This window comes from Cyprinodon tularosa, unplaced genomic scaffold (assembly GCF_016077235.1).
Source record: "Cyprinodon tularosa strain WSP-4 unplaced genomic scaffold, ASM1607723v1 ctg94, whole genome shotgun sequence".
Taxonomy (NCBI): domain Eukaryota; kingdom Metazoa; phylum Chordata; class Actinopteri; order Cyprinodontiformes; family Cyprinodontidae; genus Cyprinodon; species Cyprinodon tularosa.
In genome coordinates this window covers 2,787,103-2,804,763 of record NW_024039718.1, presented here as the reverse complement: position 1 = coordinate 2,804,763, position 17,661 = coordinate 2,787,103, and the positions used below count along the sequence as shown (strand labels likewise).

The 17,661-nt window shown below is 37.0% G+C and overlaps 1 protein-coding gene across 2 annotated transcripts; it reads right to left on the bottom strand.

Moving 5' to 3' along the window:
* Nucleotides 1-1,697: 1,697 nt before the first annotated feature.
* On the bottom strand, nt 1,698-15,880 carry dnajc21 (DnaJ heat shock protein family (Hsp40) member C21). 2 transcript variants are annotated; one of them, XM_038275079.1, is made up of 12 exons: nt 15,496-15,880; nt 14,315-14,408; nt 14,104-14,227; nt 12,490-12,621; nt 10,596-10,900; nt 10,342-10,508; nt 8,910-9,003; nt 4,081-4,245; nt 3,914-3,962; nt 3,681-3,811; nt 3,366-3,450; nt 1,698-3,253 (listed from the first exon to the last, which is right to left on the bottom strand). In XM_038275079.1, the coding sequence occupies exons 1-12, from the start codon at nt 15,590-15,592 to the stop codon at nt 3,092-3,094; spliced, it is 1,605 nt and encodes a 534-aa protein (XP_038131007.1). In that variant the 5' UTR covers nt 15,593-15,880; the 3' UTR covers nt 1,698-3,091. The 2 variants fall into 2 exon arrangements, with proteins under 2 accessions (XP_038131007.1, XP_038131008.1); XM_038275080.1 differs by having other exon boundaries at nt 3,366-3,447; nt 15,496-15,879.
* Nucleotides 15,881-17,661: the final 1,781 nt, after the last annotated feature.

The following is a 17,661-nucleotide window of genomic DNA, read 5'->3' as shown; positions in this document are numbered from 1 at the left end:
TTGGCCCGCCAGATATTGGGTGAGCATACTCGCGCTACTATTGAGCAATGCCAGACCAAACTTCCCGACCTCAAACGTTGTGGGCGGGACTAAGTTTGGAATGGCACCCAGGCTAGTCCCTATGTCCTCCAGAAGTCTAAACCTATAGCAGCAGCTATAGAGATGCTGGGGATAACCTGAGCCACTAACTATAAGCTTTATAAAAAAGGAAAGTTTTTGATACCTCACTGACTAAAACTGGTAGTTGGTTCCACAGGAGAGGAGCCTGATAACTAAAAGATCTGCCTCCCATTCTATTTTTAGAAATTCTAGGAACCACTAGTAAACCTGCAGATTGAGAGCAAAGTGCTCTGTTAGGAACATGAGAAACAATCAGATCTCTGATATCAGATGGAGCTTGGCCATTTAAGGCTTTATATGTGAGAAGGAGGATTTAAATTCTATTCTGGATTTAACAGGAAGCCAATGAAGAGAATCCAGGATAGGAGAGATATGATCTCTATTTTTAATTTTCATCAGAACTCTGGCTGCAGCATTTTGGATCAGCTGAAGGCTTTTAACTACAGTTTGTGGACTTCCTGATAGTAAAGAATTACAATAGTCCAGCCTTGAAGTAACAAATGCATGGACTAGTTTCTCAGGATCACCCCTGGACAGGAGATTCCTAATTTCCACAATATTCCGCAGATGAAAGAAGGAAATTCCAGAAACCTCTTTGATATGGGATTTAAATGACAGGTCCTACTAAAAAAAAAAAAACATTAAGATTTGTTTTACTTTATTCGAGATCAGTTTAATCCCATCCAAATGAAGTGACCGGCTAATCGGCTTCTTTTTCAAGGACTCTGGTCCAAAGACTATAACTTCTGTTTTGCCTGCATTCAGGAGCAGACAAAGCTCCTTTTTTTTTTTTTTTTTTAACTGTACAGTGTTTTGGTAAGGAATTGAAAATGTCCATCTTGCAGAAGTGTCAAGTGGGCAACAGTTAGCAAACAACTTACATTTTGTTTAAAATTATAAAACACGCAAGAAATATGCATGTTTGCAAGTGCAATCCTAAATTTCCTGCAATGGTAATTCCTCTTTAGTTGAATTTTTTTTTTCTTTTTAAAGCCATGGAGAAATGTTTTTTTTTTTTTACATTTACAGTAAGCCAATTTAAGTAGAAAATCATTGCCGGACAATACTGACAAACAGAAGGAAACCAGGTCCAGTGGGACTTAATTGCATGGTGGTGAGAGCATCGTGCTATGGGGAGGATTCTCTTAATCAGGGATAGTGAAGCTGGTGTAGAATTTATGAGAAGATTGATTAGGATAAAAGAAAAGTGATTTGTTTTTGAAGAAATAATCTGTTGGAACCATCATACATGTTGAGATAACATTTTATTTTTGAGCATTTCAGACCCCTATAAGTAAACTTTAAAAAAATGAAACAATGCTATAGAAATAATTTGGCTCACACTCAAATCATGAAATATAAATTCACAAATATACATTTTTCAACCTATATTTTAGGTCTCTTGATGCCTGCATGTGACTTCCATGATTCAATACCATTTTATTCTGTGTAAATCATAAACACCCTCATTAAGAATAAAAGCAATTGCAGCAAACTGATGAAATTTCTGCTTTCAAGCTAAATCTTCTTAAAAATAAAACCTCCCAAATCCCACTGTTAAGACTTTTTTGTGTACGGTAATAAAATGTTACGTTCTGTATGGCCTTGCAGAACGCCCGATTTATGGCCTTGGATCACAGTACAATTAGCAGCAATAAAGCTGTTAACCACTTACAGTTCCCACTTGGCAAAAAGCATCATCGTGTCATTTTTTGCTGGATCCATCAAAAGTATTATGCTGATGAAGATTCTCAGTCATCCCGGTCATAGTCAGTCCGTAAAAGTAAAAAAAAAAAAAAAACGTCTTCAAATCTTGGAAACCAAGTCCAATGGATTTTTTTTTTTTTTACTTTTACGGAACATCAAAAGCATTTTACACAGCCGACGGTATTTAGGTACTCCTGCAATAAATAGTCTGAGAAAGCAGCGTCTCCTGTTATCAGTTTTTCTTTTTTATGTCTACCAATGAGGTTCAGCATGTTTCTGTAACCGACCCACCTTTTCTACTTCATTACATTAGAGAACTTGGTCTACAAACTATCGCTCTCTATTTTAAATGCTAAAACTCTGTGGCTTTGCTTTTTGTGGTAAAAATTATCTGATTAAAGGAAAAGTACAATTATACCATTTTTCCCCCCATACTTAAAATAGTTTATATAATGAACATGCCTACCTGTAAATAATTTATATACCATTGTATTTTATCTAACCTTAATCTTATCAATCTGTGGCAAAACTTATTTATTGCTGTTCATAGCTGCTCTACTCATTTGTCTGAACTTGAGCTACTTAGCCAAGAATAATATGTTTTAGTTTCTTTATATCCAGAGGTGATAGAAATTTTCCTTAACTGGTGGAAATATTTCTGTGTATGAATACTTTTGGCACGTTAAAGATCTGAACCCCCACTAATGGTTTTGTGGTTAAAAGTATCCCTTTAGCTACATGTGTAGAAAATAAGCTGGGAATTTAACCTTGAAAGAATCATCGCCACGTCTTTTGATATTACCTACGCAGTTATCAACATAATTTTGTTCACTTACATTTGAAAAAAAAAAAGCTTTTATTATCTTTAAGTGACTAATCTTTTATTCAGTACGTGGAGCTCATTCTGCAGAAATAAATGATGAAATAAAATGGATTCTTTTTAGTTTTTAATACATTTTTTTTCAATAATCCAAGCGTTTATGGATTTAGTAAACACACATGCACAGCAACCTTGTTGGACAAAGTATGTTCAAAAGTTTTATTTTAAAAACTACAGCTTATTTCTCTCTCACTTATTTAAGTTGTAGAGAGAAGGGTGCTTATCTGACCTATCTCAGATTGTAAAAAAAAAAAAATACCACTATCTCCTTGATGCGTGGTGACAGATAAAGCAGCCCAGATCCAACAAGTAGAATAAATGTATGAAGCAATGCTTCATACTTTTGTGTCAGGTCAAAGTCTTATCAAGCCTGCTGAGAGCTCGTTATCTGTTCTTGCGTTTCTCCTTTCTGCTCTTGCTCGTGGAGCTGTGAGGAGCGTTTGCAGAGAGTGCAGTAGCATGGCCGCTGGTCTTCAGATGGTCAAACAGCTTGTTTCTTGTGGGGAACTCGTCATTGCAGGCAACACAGCGGAGGTTTAGCTCCTTCTGGAAAGGCAAACAGGGAAAACTGCATTTAAATCACAGCAATTGTCTGACTCAGAGGAGGACAAGAAGAAAAAGGCAGCTTTGGAAACACCTGGAATATTATTGTACGAACCTCAGGAAACTGTTCAGTGTGTGACTTGCCGCTCTTCGATTTTCCTTTTGCTCCCCCCTTTTGGCCTTTCGACATCTCAGAGCTGCTAAGAAAAAAAATGCATGCCGGATAAACGTCTAATTGCAAACCGCAGCCATAATTTAGATAGCATTTTAAAGGAAAGATAAAAACTTAATGTTGGAACTATTTTTGAGACCAGATTTAAATCTTCTAAGAAATGATTATCACTGTTCATTTCCTCGAATTTAGGTGTAATTGCTGCAAATTTGAATGCATTTATAGGCAAGACCTTAGAATGAGAATTCAGAAACTGACCCTTTGACTTGTGCAGGAGAAGGATCTTCCTGCTTCTCAGCCTCTGTAGGATTTTCTGACTTTTCAGGAGCTTCTTCCTCACAGGTGGTCTGTGTGGACATCTCCTCTTCCTCACCGTCCACATGACTTTGCTGCTCAAATAGAGCATCAATGGGATGCAGTTAGTCTGATGAGCAGCTTTAAAAACAGGAGGTTGACGCAAGCAAACAGCATACGTGGAGAAAGTTTCCCACCTGTACAACTCTCTGTTGCTTCTTTTTCCTCTTTTGCTTTTTTGAAAGCCTAAGGACATAAAGAGGAAGACAATAGTGTACTACCGGTAAAAAAAAAAAAAAAAAAAAGCGTAATGTAGTAAATCACCATCACAGTCAACAGTCATACTGTATATGAACAGAAGTACTTTTGCCTTGGTTGCTCCTCTTCCTCCTCTTCATCCTGCAGGTTTTTTTCATCCTCTCCATCCTCATTTCCATTTAAGCATAAAGATTCATCCTCTTCCACCAACTGTTGCCGCAGCAACACCACCATCTCTCGGTGCTTTTTGGACTTTCCATGGTTTTTCATGCTGCACAGCAGAAACAAAAAGAGCAACATTATATACCTAGAAATTGGATCAAGAAGAGAAAATGGATCCAAATCAAACAAAAACTTAATCAGATCATTTCAGGAACCTGTTTACTAATTTAACCGTTCCATGTTCTACGTCATTTTATGTGACAAGGCATAAAGTAGCTCATGGTTATTGAATGCTGGGAAACTACATGCAGCTTTCAAATTTTGCTTTATGCTCTTAAATTCTAAAATCACCAGAAGAATGAGGGGAGATTTAAATCATGCATCTCAAAAAGATTGGCCACTTATTACAGATTTACCCAGAAATCAGGCATTTCAGAGTCCTGAGGAATTTTGCAGGTCTAATGGGTTAAAGGCTTATTTGACTCAAAATACATGAGAAACTTGGGTAGCAGCTAAACTAGGTGGTTTTGATGTCTCTATATTTGTTAAAATCAGGTTCATGCACACATCTTATCATCTCTTTAATATATGTTGGTATTCTTTTGGGTATTGTGGAGGATTTTTTTTAAAGACCCACCTTCTCCACTTAAAAAAAAAAAATGCCTGTGCAAGAGCATGCACGAGCCCATATCTCCTCGTGCACGCCATCTTTAAAATGTGCTGTTCTCATCGCTCATACAAGCTTACTGTGTCCACATACAGCGGGGAATATATTTACAGCAAACTCAGGTAGCTGATCGTTCGGACAGATGATCACTGCTTTTTGCTCAACGAGGAGAGCTCTCCGCCGCACAAAGCATTCTGGGATATATCTGCCTTTTCTGAGCCCTTTTTTCTTCTCATACACTTCGTAATATGACTATCCCAGTGTTGAATTTACTACCTTTTACTGCCCATTTTACTACCTCTGGAATGCTTTTACTACCACTACAAAATCAAGCAAATGTCTGGACTAAAGCCTTCTCACGCATACAAAACGTCTGGCTACGTCAGTCTGTGAGCACGTTTTGGAACAGAGGCTTGTGACAATAAGACCCCATTGGCTGATGAGTGTGGCTACCACTGCAACACAATGAGTGAGGTTGTTATTAAGAGGGCTGTTTAATGCTGCAACACAGTGGATTGTTGAGTGTTTTACGCTTAACAATTGCAGGATTGTATAATAAAATGATTTCCATGCTAAAGCTTGACTGTTAATAGATAAACAGAGGAGTTAAAGCTCCACTTCGTTTCATCAAGGCTCAGTACTACTAAATTCAATTAACATACAAGTGTTTTATAAATAAAACATTTAAATGTAGGAATCTAAATGGTCTTAAGGTCAGTTTACAGAATAAAACAGATTACTGTGTTACCTTAAAAGTATTGAATGTACATAACTGGGTTTTCGATTCTTAAAAGTCTGAGTTAATTAACGTAAATGTTTAAAGGCAATCGATTTCCTCAGATCAGTTCAGTTCAACTTACTTATCAAGTTTTATAGTGACTCAAATAATTTTTTAGTTTGATTATATTAGGCGGTTCCAACACCATGCATTGATCGCAGCAGATTACCCAGCAAACCAATCGAGTCTATTAATGTCAGCTCAGGTCCTGCCATATGTAGTTACACTTCTTATACAGATTGTATAGTTAAATTAACTTAAACCTAAAAAAAAAAATCATGAACAATGGAAAAGTCAGAATGAATTTAAAGGATGATGAAAACTTTTACTACCAAATCAATTTCTGTGTGCTACCTTTAACTACTTTTCAATTTGGGTTGATTCAGTTTCCTACCTTTTACCATCCTGTAGAAACCCTGCATTATCATTTTTACCTTTTTAGGGGCTGCCCAATGATCAAACTATTTTAGTAGCAGTTTTTTATATTACATCTTTTATGAGAGAAGCCCCAGTAAATGTGAAGCATACAGGAGACATTCCCTGTGATAACTGGACTTGTTAATAAGCAAAAAGAGTAGAAAATTGTGAAAACCTGAAGCTCCTACAGTTGATTTGATCTGAATTATAGAGGAACTTTACATTCTAGAGCAGGGGTCAGCAACCTGCAGCTCTTAAATGCTTTCCTTGCAGCTCCCCGGAGCTTTTTCAAAATTTTATTAAAATTGAAAAAAAAATTTATCTTTTGTTTGTTTTAATATGGTGTGCAAAAGGTCAAACAAACATTCACTGTGTTGTCCGATGCTGTAAAAATTTGTGAATAACTCAATTTAAACAATAAATTTTAACATTTCTGTTAAGGAAGATTTGCGCCATAGCCTGCAACACGTTTCAGCATGGTACAGTGCGGTGCCAGGCAGGTGGCAGTTGTAAACAAAGCGGTATGAGTGTCAAGATAGCTGATGAGAACAGAGGATTCAAAGAAGAATGGACTGAATCATTTGCTTTTGTTACCAATGCTTAAGGATTGCCTGCATGTTTGCTTTGTAACAAGAAGTTGTCAAGTAATAAAAAGAGTAATTTGGAAAGTAATTTCCAGGGAAGGCTAAATATGCAGCCGACCACCAAGTTGGGAGTGAGAGAAAAAGTGCGATTACAGAACTTCTGGATAAATTAGAGGAGAGCAAAGATAGATTCAAGAAGTTGATTGCATCTCCAATTTCCACTACTGCTGCTACTTTTGTTGCAAGCATAGAAAACCGTCCACAGATCGAACAGCTAGCGCTCTGCAGGTTTATCAACTTTCTTCAATTTTTCCCCAAATCCTCAAAATAAAAAATAACACAAAATTATAATTTCATCTACGCAACAAAACCTAATATATACAAACTGTGAGAGCTCCAACTGCTCCACCCTCACCTCATGCTACTATGGAATTTAAACTTAAAGCACTGAATATCGTACAGCAGAATAGTCACAAGATGTGACATTTGCTCCAGGATAAACATTTAATCATGAATGCTTATTATATATCCAAGCCCACGTAGTCCTGTTTTGTAGTGGGCTAATACACATAGTTTTAGTGTGTTGCCATACGAGGCTTATATAAGACTTTTCATTTTTACAGCTCCACACAGATTTGTTTTTATGGTCCAATAGGGCTCTTTAAACATGTTGGGTTGCCTACCCTGGTCTAGAGAAATTCAGTCATTTTTTGTTAAAGGCCGAGCAGGTTCTTTTTCTTCCAACATCTGGTCAAAATGTTCTAATATCTGGAATAACTGAAATCTGTGCCTTTTTTTCAGAGATCAGAGGACCCTCAGAGTTTGGCTCTAAAGATCCTTCCAATGTTGAGGGTTGAACCTGCTTCTCAGGCCCGAGTGTTTGTTGCACCTTCTAACAGGTTCTCTCTCAGTGTTGCCTTCTTTTGCGTCATCCCTCCAGTCTCTTGGGTGAAAATCCTCCCCACAGCATGATGCTGTCTAAAACTTGTTTTACCACTGGAATGGTATGTTCAGGTAGATGTGCTGCATTTTTAACATACAGGCCCAAAAGTTTAGCACTGATCACACCTGAACTGACAAACTTCATTCATAAAAAACAATTAGCAAACTTTATTTCACTCTTTACTTTTGTAATAGCTACATTTGTGTAATAGGCTAACTATTACCATTTTGAAAATGGACGTTAATGCAGCTGTTTCAGTTGAGAAATTTAGGGTTTAAGATTGACAAACACTTGAAAATTGACCTATGGGTTGACAGTGTTGTTAAGGCGAGTTCTTTCCAGCTCTGTCTTCTAACCAGAGTCAAACCTTTCCTTGACTAGAATGAATTAAATAAGGCTATGCATGCTTTTATTAACTCGTAGACTATTGCAATGCACTTCATATGGGTGTCAACCCATGTACTCTAAACTGGCTACAACTGGTGCAAAATGCTGCAGCTCACAAACACTCGCCTGCGCAGTCACATCAGTCCAGTGCTGCGTTCACTACACTGGCTCCCAGTACATGCCAAGATTCATTTTAAACTCATAATGTTTGTTTATAAATCAATTAATGGACTTGCACCTTCTTATTTAAGTGAATTGCTTGTTGCACATCAGCCCAGTAGAGCGTTGCGGTCTGCAGGTGATTGTCCTTGGCTGTGGAACACTCTGCCTCTTGAATTATGAGCCATCACTAACCTGACACTATTTAAAGTTGAAAACATACCTGTTTAGATCTCTTTTTGACTGCTGACATGTGAAATGTATATTTATTTATTGTGTTGAAACTGTTTTTATTGCACTTATGGAAAGCACTTCAGCAGATGCTGTAGTAAAGCATTGTAGAAATAAAGGTTGATTGATTGACTGTTTCTCATGTTCTCCGTCCTTTTTTTAGCCTGTTGGTTTAGCAAAGTGGGTTTTCTAAAAAATATATTAAATAGTTTGTCCCGATACGTTACCTTGCTGTTGCGTACCTTGATCTTTGTGATGCTGTTTTGATCACAGATGTTCTTTGATTACAAATGAATTCCTCAAAATGATTCAAATTTCTATTTTCGCTCATTACTAATGATAAAGATGGAGTCCTACCTCTGAATAAGCAACTATGGGTTACTGGATAGAAATCACATTAAATCGCAATGAAATCCATTTGTGTTTCCAGGTTTCACAAAGTGTGAGAAAGTTAAATGTGGTGTGAATACTTTTGCACAGCAGCAAAAATATTCTACAACCTCCAAATTACTGCTTTTAACAACCTTAAATGTTGATCATTGTTATTAAAATACACTTAAACTGAGGGAAAGATGAGAACGAGAGTAAAGATTAAGTGGAAACTTACGCTTTATCTGATTTAAATGACTTGTCACAAGCTGGACAATAAAGATCATCAAAATAGTCAATGATAGCGTCCTCGTCATTAGGCTGCTCAGCATCTGTAAGAAAAACAAGAACAAAATTACCTTCATCAACTAATTCAATTCAATTTCTAATAACAGATATAAATGTTTGACTGAAAACTTTAAAAATACGTGTTAAGAAATAATCAGGACTTTTCATCGGCCTTTAAACTTCAACTGTATGTGGTATGTTATTGTGTGTTTGGCTAAAACCAGAACGAAGGCTGTTGGAGCAGAAGGTGGAGGAAGTTTCTAGCTGCTGGATCCCAGATAATCCAAACACTAGTCATTAAAAAAATTGTAATCATCGCAGAGCAGGTTTTGATTCTTGCTGATGTTTGAGTGAAGCTACAGGTCGACCAATTGATCGCTGACCAAATTGTAAAAGCAAGCCCCAATTTCAGCCAATCCTCTTCATAGGTCTACACAAACCAATCTGCATCTAAACTTTTCTTATCAGCTCAGAACTCCTGCTTCATCGATTCAGAAATTATTTTTCAAACCTAATGGAAAATAACTGCTTTTTTACCTTACATTATGGGGGGCTTCTTTAACTAGTTCTTGTAGATCATGATAGGCAAGATGGATGTCCTGTAGTGGACTGTCTTACAGCATGTCTGACTGAAGTTAGAGTATTTTAATAAATTGTGATGATAAAAAAAATCACATAAAACATAAATCAGATTATATATTCAACATCTCAACCCCCTTTCCTTATTTTCCCTATTTACATTCTACTGCCTTTTCCTGGTAGATCAGCATGATTCCCCACCCCCCAATTGGTTTACATGCCATGTCCTCTGCTATGGTATCTTAATAATGTCCCACCAAAACCATTCATCTAGAAATGATCAAAACTGAAAGACTGCAAACCAATGAAGATATGAAAGAGGAAAAATAATCAAATAAATAAAACATTCAAACATAAAACAACCTCATAACCTGTTTGTAAAACATATAATCTGTTAATTTTCTGGTAAAGGTTTAATTCAGTACCTGGGATAAGGAAAAAAAGAAGCAAGCATCAATAAAAATAAATAGAAATGCATCAGTTTAATTCGGTTGCAGCACTAATATTCCTCCATATGCATCAGGACAGAATTCATTGTCTCTTAGTAAAATGATGTCTTCTGAAATCTTTGATGTTGATCTGTTCCTGCTTAAAGGTAAAGATGTTATAACTTTTCTGATCTTTACAAACTAATTGAATCTATTTGGGGAAGTTAAGATGGGGAAATATGAAGAAATTCCTGAAGTGAACATTTATTTCAACCCATCACCACAGCAGCATAACTAGGAACATATTTTGGTTAAATCTGAGCACAGCTTATATAACGGAGAGGCAAACCACAGGGAAGCTTGTGGTTTCCTTACCTCCATCTCTTTCGCTGCTTTTCTTAGATGTGTCGTCATCCGCCTCCTCCTCCTCACTCTCAGATACGTCTCCAAATTCCTCGCCGTACTGCGCTTCAATCTGTTGCAGCTCCTTCTCCAGCTCGGACATGGCGGCCCAGCTCTGCTCCTTGTACTCTTCTGCTAGCCTTGGATTGAAAAGCAGATCGCAGTTAAACCGAGAAGGATCTAGAACAGCAGCCTGCCTCTGAGGCAGCACTTTATTCTCAGCCTACTTGGCCTGTTTGAGCTTCTGCTGCCGCCTCAGCTCTTCCATCTTCTTCATCTTCTCAGCGTTCTGCTCCTCCACCAGCTTCCTGTGGGCCTGCACGCGGCGGTCTCTCTTACGGACAAAGGCCACCAGCTGTCGCACCAGATCATTGCGCTCCTTACGAGCCTTTTCCCTGGTCTTCTTGTTCTCCTTCTCCATGGCTCGTTTCTCCCAGCGGTTGGAGGCCTGCCTCGTATCATATTCCTCTTTCCACGCAAAGTTCTTACGTGTGCAAAAGCTCTGCCAGTAGGCGTAAAACACATGAACTACCTGTAATATGGAAAAGCAGACTATTTAAAAACCCACATTTGCACCTTATGCATGCTAAATTAATAGTGCTTTTTGTAATTCTCTAACTGGTTCATCGACATTTCCTGTGCAAAGACATTTTGATAGATTTCATGAAAGCCACAGTGACGCCAGAAAGTATTTACCCCTTCAAGCACACATTTTGTCGCATTCCAGACTTATTCTAAAACCAACCTGACAATTCGTTTTATTTCAATAAAAAAAAAACATAAAAATACCCCATAATGAAAAGTGAAAGGATCTTTTCATGTTATATCATCAAAGCTACACAAATATTGACATTTTTAGACACAGCTCCGGTGTGCTGGATTTGCACTGATCATCCTTCTGGAGATGGAGTAGGTTTCATTAATTCAAGCCAGTTTATTGCAAATTCAGTCGAGTGACATGATTTAGACTGGAACATGCTCATTGATTCAGTAAATTGAGGGAGAAGCCAAACATAAGAGATGAATGTACAAACAACACAAAGAGAAATACTCAAAACGAGGAGTCAGATATGCCCAAGAGGACATTAAGCAGGTACTGCTGGCAAAGCTGCTTCAACTAAATAATAGGCTAAATAATAGGCTAATAGGATAAAAAAGTCAGCTTCCTGACAAAGCTTTCAGGAAGCTGACTTTTTTATCTTTAGTTTTATCTTTCTGGGTGAGTTGTTAGAATAGATAATACCATTTCAAACAAAAGTTCACTTTGCTTATACAGCAGGACAGTGATCAAGACTCACCAGCAAATTCACCTCTGACTGGCTCACAGGATAAAAAGCATCTAAAAGTTTAGGCTAGGGCTGCAGCAAATTATTATTTAACAAACCAATTAATCTGCTGATTATTTTTTCGATTAATCAATAAATAATTGAATAACCAAAGGTTCCTTAAGGAAGACTTTTTATTAAATCAAACCAGGTGAAACTTAAACTTTTCCACTAAAAGAGGCTGGTGAGAGCATATTGACTGAAGAACAAGATTTTTTTTTTTTTATCTTAAATGCAAAATATAAATATATATATATATATATTTCACAATTTATATATAATCACTGCTCTAAGTGGGTCATTTTGTCAGTTAAAGCCATGTTTTAGAGCCTCTATACTCCAGGTAATTATTAATTGATTACTAAAAGTGTTGACCATTATTTCAATAATTGATTACTCCATATCATTCCGATTAATTATTTCAGCCCTAGTTTAGATTTCAATCTGATTGAACTCACAGGCAACTAATATCTAAACACCCTCCAAAGCTGGGCCAACATTTGCAAACTGTGATGTTACGTATAATGGGAGTTGTCAGCACGAGCTGCAAGACCGTGTATGAGATTTAGGGAGGGTAATTACTTTTCCACACAAGCTCAGGTTAGTTCAGGTTGTTTTTTCTCATTGAAATAACAATACCTCTTATTTATTAAAACATTTAAAGTTTTTTTTTAACCAGAAGGAATCTGAAAGGTGGTTTTGGTAAACCCTTTTTAGTATCACTGTGAGATTTTCAAATAATGTTAAAAATAGGCTGAAGCACAGGGAGAAGCAGAGACAGACGTCTGAGTCTTACTGTATCATAATCGCTTTGAGAATCTCCAAAGGGAGGAAAGCCTTCTTCCTCTTCCTCATCATCCATCCTGCTGTGCTCCAACTCCTCCTTAACAATGGACTCAAAAAGATTCCTATAAACGGCGTAAAAGCCCTGAGGAAAAAAAAAAAAAAAAGAAAACACACCAAGGGAAAAGGCAGTTAGAAAAAAAAAATCAGTGTTCTGAGAGGCACGAGCAATTTCCTTTCCCACAGTTTAATTGCTCTGCCAGCCAAAACATGGGATGGAGCTGATGAGGCTCGCACACAAACACACATAGAAGCAGAACTTCTGCTGTTCCTTTTAGAGACCTTGGACATGTTAATTTATTTGGCTGATGCTGAGGAAGTCTTTCCACCTCTTTGGTGAGCTACAGTAAAGCAGAGGTTTATTCTGTCTGATGCTTAAAACACTTTTATAAATAACAAATAATACAGAAACAAACCCAGTGACTCAGAGTTCTGATGTCAGATGTCCAGCTTCTTCACAAATACTCTGGTCTAAAATACTGGCAGGAGCCTTCATTATGACCTGCATGTCTGGCTTTAGCATTTGAAATTGAAAAGCTACATGTGCAGGCTGACACTGACTCAGGCCAATGATAGAGAATTCTGTTAGTGCAGAAACAAAGGATGGGATGTATGGATGATGGTGCTCTCTGCTGGCCAACAGACAGAATGCATGGGAAAGGAGGGCCAAAAGAAGCCGATACAATCTGTTAAACATTTTGTACTTAAAATGCAAAGATGTAGCTTTGCTGATTTGCCTAAACCCCCATAACACTCTCAAATAAAGTATTTAAAGGTGTGTAATTAAAAGGTGTAAATTTAAAGTATTTAACTCTTGGAAAAATAACAAGCGTAGGACGCCTCAAGGCTGACTTTTGTTTGGTCTGATTCATGTAAATATAAGAGGTTGTATCATATATCCATGCTCATATTCTCTAATTGTTTCTCAAATTTCTCGCAAAGAAAAAGAAGCAAAAATACCAAGAATTTTGTAGCCAGAGTAAACAGCTTTTCATCCAAACGTAGTCACTCACATTTGTCAGATAAATCTCTTTCCTTCATTCACATTCTGATGCAGCTCTTCAGCCAAGGTCAAACAAAATTTGATGGTAACATTTGCCACTTATGTTAGTTTATACTCTCAGACTATTACAACTATCACTGTGGTAGGAGAGATAAACGTTAACGTAATGATGTTAAGAAAAGATAATCAACAAAGACAATGAATCTGTCTAAGGCTTTTATTAGCAATTTTATCAATTTTTTCTTGTTATTAGCTTGGAGATTATCCATTTAAATTCTGTGCTTCATCTTTATTAAATGTTTCATGTTTTTCTTTATTTTAGAACCTAAAAGCACAAATAAACTGTTGGTCATTTCACATGGCAACAGATTTCCAATGGCAGATAATTTATGTTGTGTTTTATTAAAAGGCCATGTAGTATTTCCATTTCTACGCAACTGTTACTTATCTGGACACAGTGCAAAATGGCTCTTTGGATTAATAAGGTTGCACACCTCTGGTCTGAGCAAAAGTGATTTAATACATAAACCTTAAGCCTGCATAAACTGATACACAAAAACAGACCTCCTCATTGTCTCCATATCCAGAGTAGCAGGTGACTGTGAAGTACTGCAACAGGTCGATGCTGTCGTCTTCATAGTCGCCGGTCAGGCCTCCTTTCAGCAGTGCTTCTCTGTGATTGTCATACCTGGCCCACAGGAAATCAGAGCATCAGCGTGGGTTAGAGAACCAGTGAGGCTTACTGTCATATAGTCAGGAGGAAGGCTGCATTCACCAGGCTCTCTCCTGTGGATCACTGAGGACATCATAAGCTGCTTGAATGAGCTTGAACTGCTCTGCGGCCTCCTCCACATTCTCCAAATTTTTATCTGCAAATTTCAGAGGAAAGACATTTTCATTAAGAGCTTCCATCAAGCATTTAGAATTAGTGTGTGTTGCATCACTGTGGAGCAATTCTTCTATCCTTCTTTGCAAATGTATTTTTAATTCAGACACATTATTTCATCAACAGCTCATCCAGGTCCAGACTACCACCACCATGTTTGACTGTATGATGACGATCTCTTTGAGTAATATGGTGCTTGAATTTGCACAAATGTAACAGGATGCGAACTGTACAAACAAATCTACTTTTGTCTCTGTAGTAAACTAAGAATTAAGTCATTTTGTTCATCATTTTTTTTGTGTGAAACGTGGGATAGGCTTCTGAGTTGTTATTTTTATTTCTTAGTGGTTTTAGCCTTAAATCCTTTTCCCTTTTCCATTGTGGTCCAGGACCAACTTTATATTTATTGGATCACTAAAATTAGCTTGAGGAGGAGAGGGCTTAGAGGTTTATAAAGCCTAAATTGTAAAGATGTCCACGCTGCATATTGTGCTATATATGCATCTATTCAAAACCATGGGATTTATAGTTGGAATAACATACTATCCTATAAAGGATCAAACATTTATTTACCTAAATTACAATAAATCACACAAAACATTAGCCAGTTAACATAACCCAAGTAAATGCCAGGATAACGACAGGCAACTTTCTTAAGACTTTTGTTTTTGCCCATTTTTTTGTTTTTTTTGTTTTAATTAAGGAAACCTTTGTGAACCTTACTAGCCCCTTCCACAGCCACAAAAATAAACAACACTATGCATCAGACCCTGTAAGTCAGAAGTAATTACAACCCTGTTACACCTGGAAGCAGTGAGGCTCCTTAAATATCCAGGTATGATTCTATTTAATTTGTTAATGTTTCCAATTAACCAATTAGAAGCCTGTATAGTTTAAGAGTTGTTCTTTCTCCAACACAAGTATTTCAGGCAGCTGAAACACGACTTCCCAGAAAGTTTTTTGGAGAAGCTTGAAAATCAATCATTCTTTGTTTTAGGGGAAAGAACGAGGAAGGCAATTAAAACATGCAGTTCTGGTAGACAGGAGTTGCTGACATGCATGGAGCTCACCTGGGTGCCATTTCAAAGCTAATTTCCGATAAGATTTCTTCAGATCATCATCTCCGGCGTCTCTTTTAACCCCCAACACTTCATAGTAACACCGCATCTCTGCGGACACCCGTCGGACTTTGGGTTGAATTGAACTGAACGCACGTTTCCCCACGCGAGGCTAATGTTAGCATCTAATTTATTATCTCTATCGAAACATTATTAGTTCTTATCTAATAACGACAGTTCTCTAACATATAAGGACTTTACATAATAAAATATGAAAACCAACCCTTTACGATAACAGGTAGCCCTTACACAGGTTTGTGTATGTAAATAATACTGCGCTGGGGCGCCTGCTGCCGGGCCGGAAAGAGCCTTTCTTCTTCTTCGTTCTTCCGGGCTTCTTCTTTCTTTCTTTCTTCTTGTTTAATGGCGGTTGACAAGCAACTTATTGGTGTGCATTACCGCCACCTACTGGTAAGGAGTGTGGATCAGGACGTAACTTAAAAAAAACAAAAACAAAAAAAAAAACTAAATCCTTTCTATCAGTTTAGTTTTCTTAAGAAATCTTAATAAATGACGTAAATATTCAGAAGAGGAGCAATATCCCAACATATCTGATATTTTTAATTGTAACTTATTCTTTAGAAGTCGATATTCTAATTTCCTTCTCTCCTCAGAGTACTTTGGACAAAACAACAAAACATGTTCTACTGTCTCTTCTTGAAAACAAAATTCACAATTTCCTGATGGATGTCTTCCCATTATAAATAATGTACTGTTTAAGCCTGTATGACCAAAACGTTCCGGGCTTCTTCTTCTTCTCCGCTAACTAAAGTAGAGCAGCAGACCCACCAATGGTTTGTTGCTGCCACCTAACGTCGATTACTGTCCAAGATCCTCTAAAAAATGACTCCATATCCTGCAGACACTGCCCAGTTGAGTAGATATTATTTAATTAATACTCTCTCACGAACCTTTTTTAGTTATTATAATGAAATGAATTGAATTTATTCTTTTAGAGAAGATGGTAAACAACATGGGTAGAAAGGCAGTTTCTATCCTAGGCTGCAGTCTGGACGCAGTGGAGGAAGTGGCTGAGAGGAGAGTGCTGTTCAAGCTTACATCCATCATGGAAAAAACCTTCCACCCTCTGCACCAGCCTGTAGAGGAGCTGAGCAGCTCATTTAGTGAAATACTTTTACAAAAAGGAGTCCTACCGCAGGTTATTCATTCCTGCTGCAACCAGACTCTTCTTCTATTTGATACCCTGTGCAATAACCTGTTTCTTTATATTTGACACCATAACTATTTATATAAATATAAATATTCATTCATATAAATGCCCATGTAAACACCCTGTGCAGTAACCCTGTATAATAATCCTGCTATTAAAAAAAAGCTGTCATATGTGGACACACTGTATATACTGTATATATCCTATGCACCTTTTCTTCCCTTGGCACCTTCTGCTTCTCCTTTGACTATTTGAGCTGATGTAACAGGTACATTTCTCCACTGTGAGATTAATAAAGTCAGTCAATCAATCAATCAATCAATCAATCAATCAATCAATCAATCAATCAATCAATCAATCAATCAATCAATCAATCAATCAATCAATCAATCAATCAATCAATCAATCAATCAATCAATCAACCAATCAATCAATCAATCAATCAATTCCTTTTATACATTTTATTATAAAAAACAGATAAAACAAGATAATAAAAGCTTTATTTGTGACACAAACACACAGTTATAAAATATGTTTATTTTTTGTTTTTGTTTTTTTGTTTTGTTTTGTACCTGAATCCAATAACAAAATAAAAGAATTTGCTAAAATTGGATGTGGGACAAATGGGTTGATTTCTAAACACTGTATGACTTATCTCTCTCTATGCAAGGGTTTTGACCAGGAAGTACTTTTTGGCTTTTTCTACTGCAAGGCACTTAGATGAGCCTCCTCTAATGTCCTTGACAGTAAAAAAAAGAAAAGAAAAAGGTTCTTCAGTTGGATTATGATGTCATTTTGTGGATTCTTCCAATATGTTAATACACAGTTATGTTGCATCTTTTTTCAAAGGGCAAAGGTTGTCTCCTCGTAACTGTTTCAAATAAGACTTTTTTTCCCAATGCTAATGTTCATTAAATTATACATTACTATACAATGATCAAATTAAA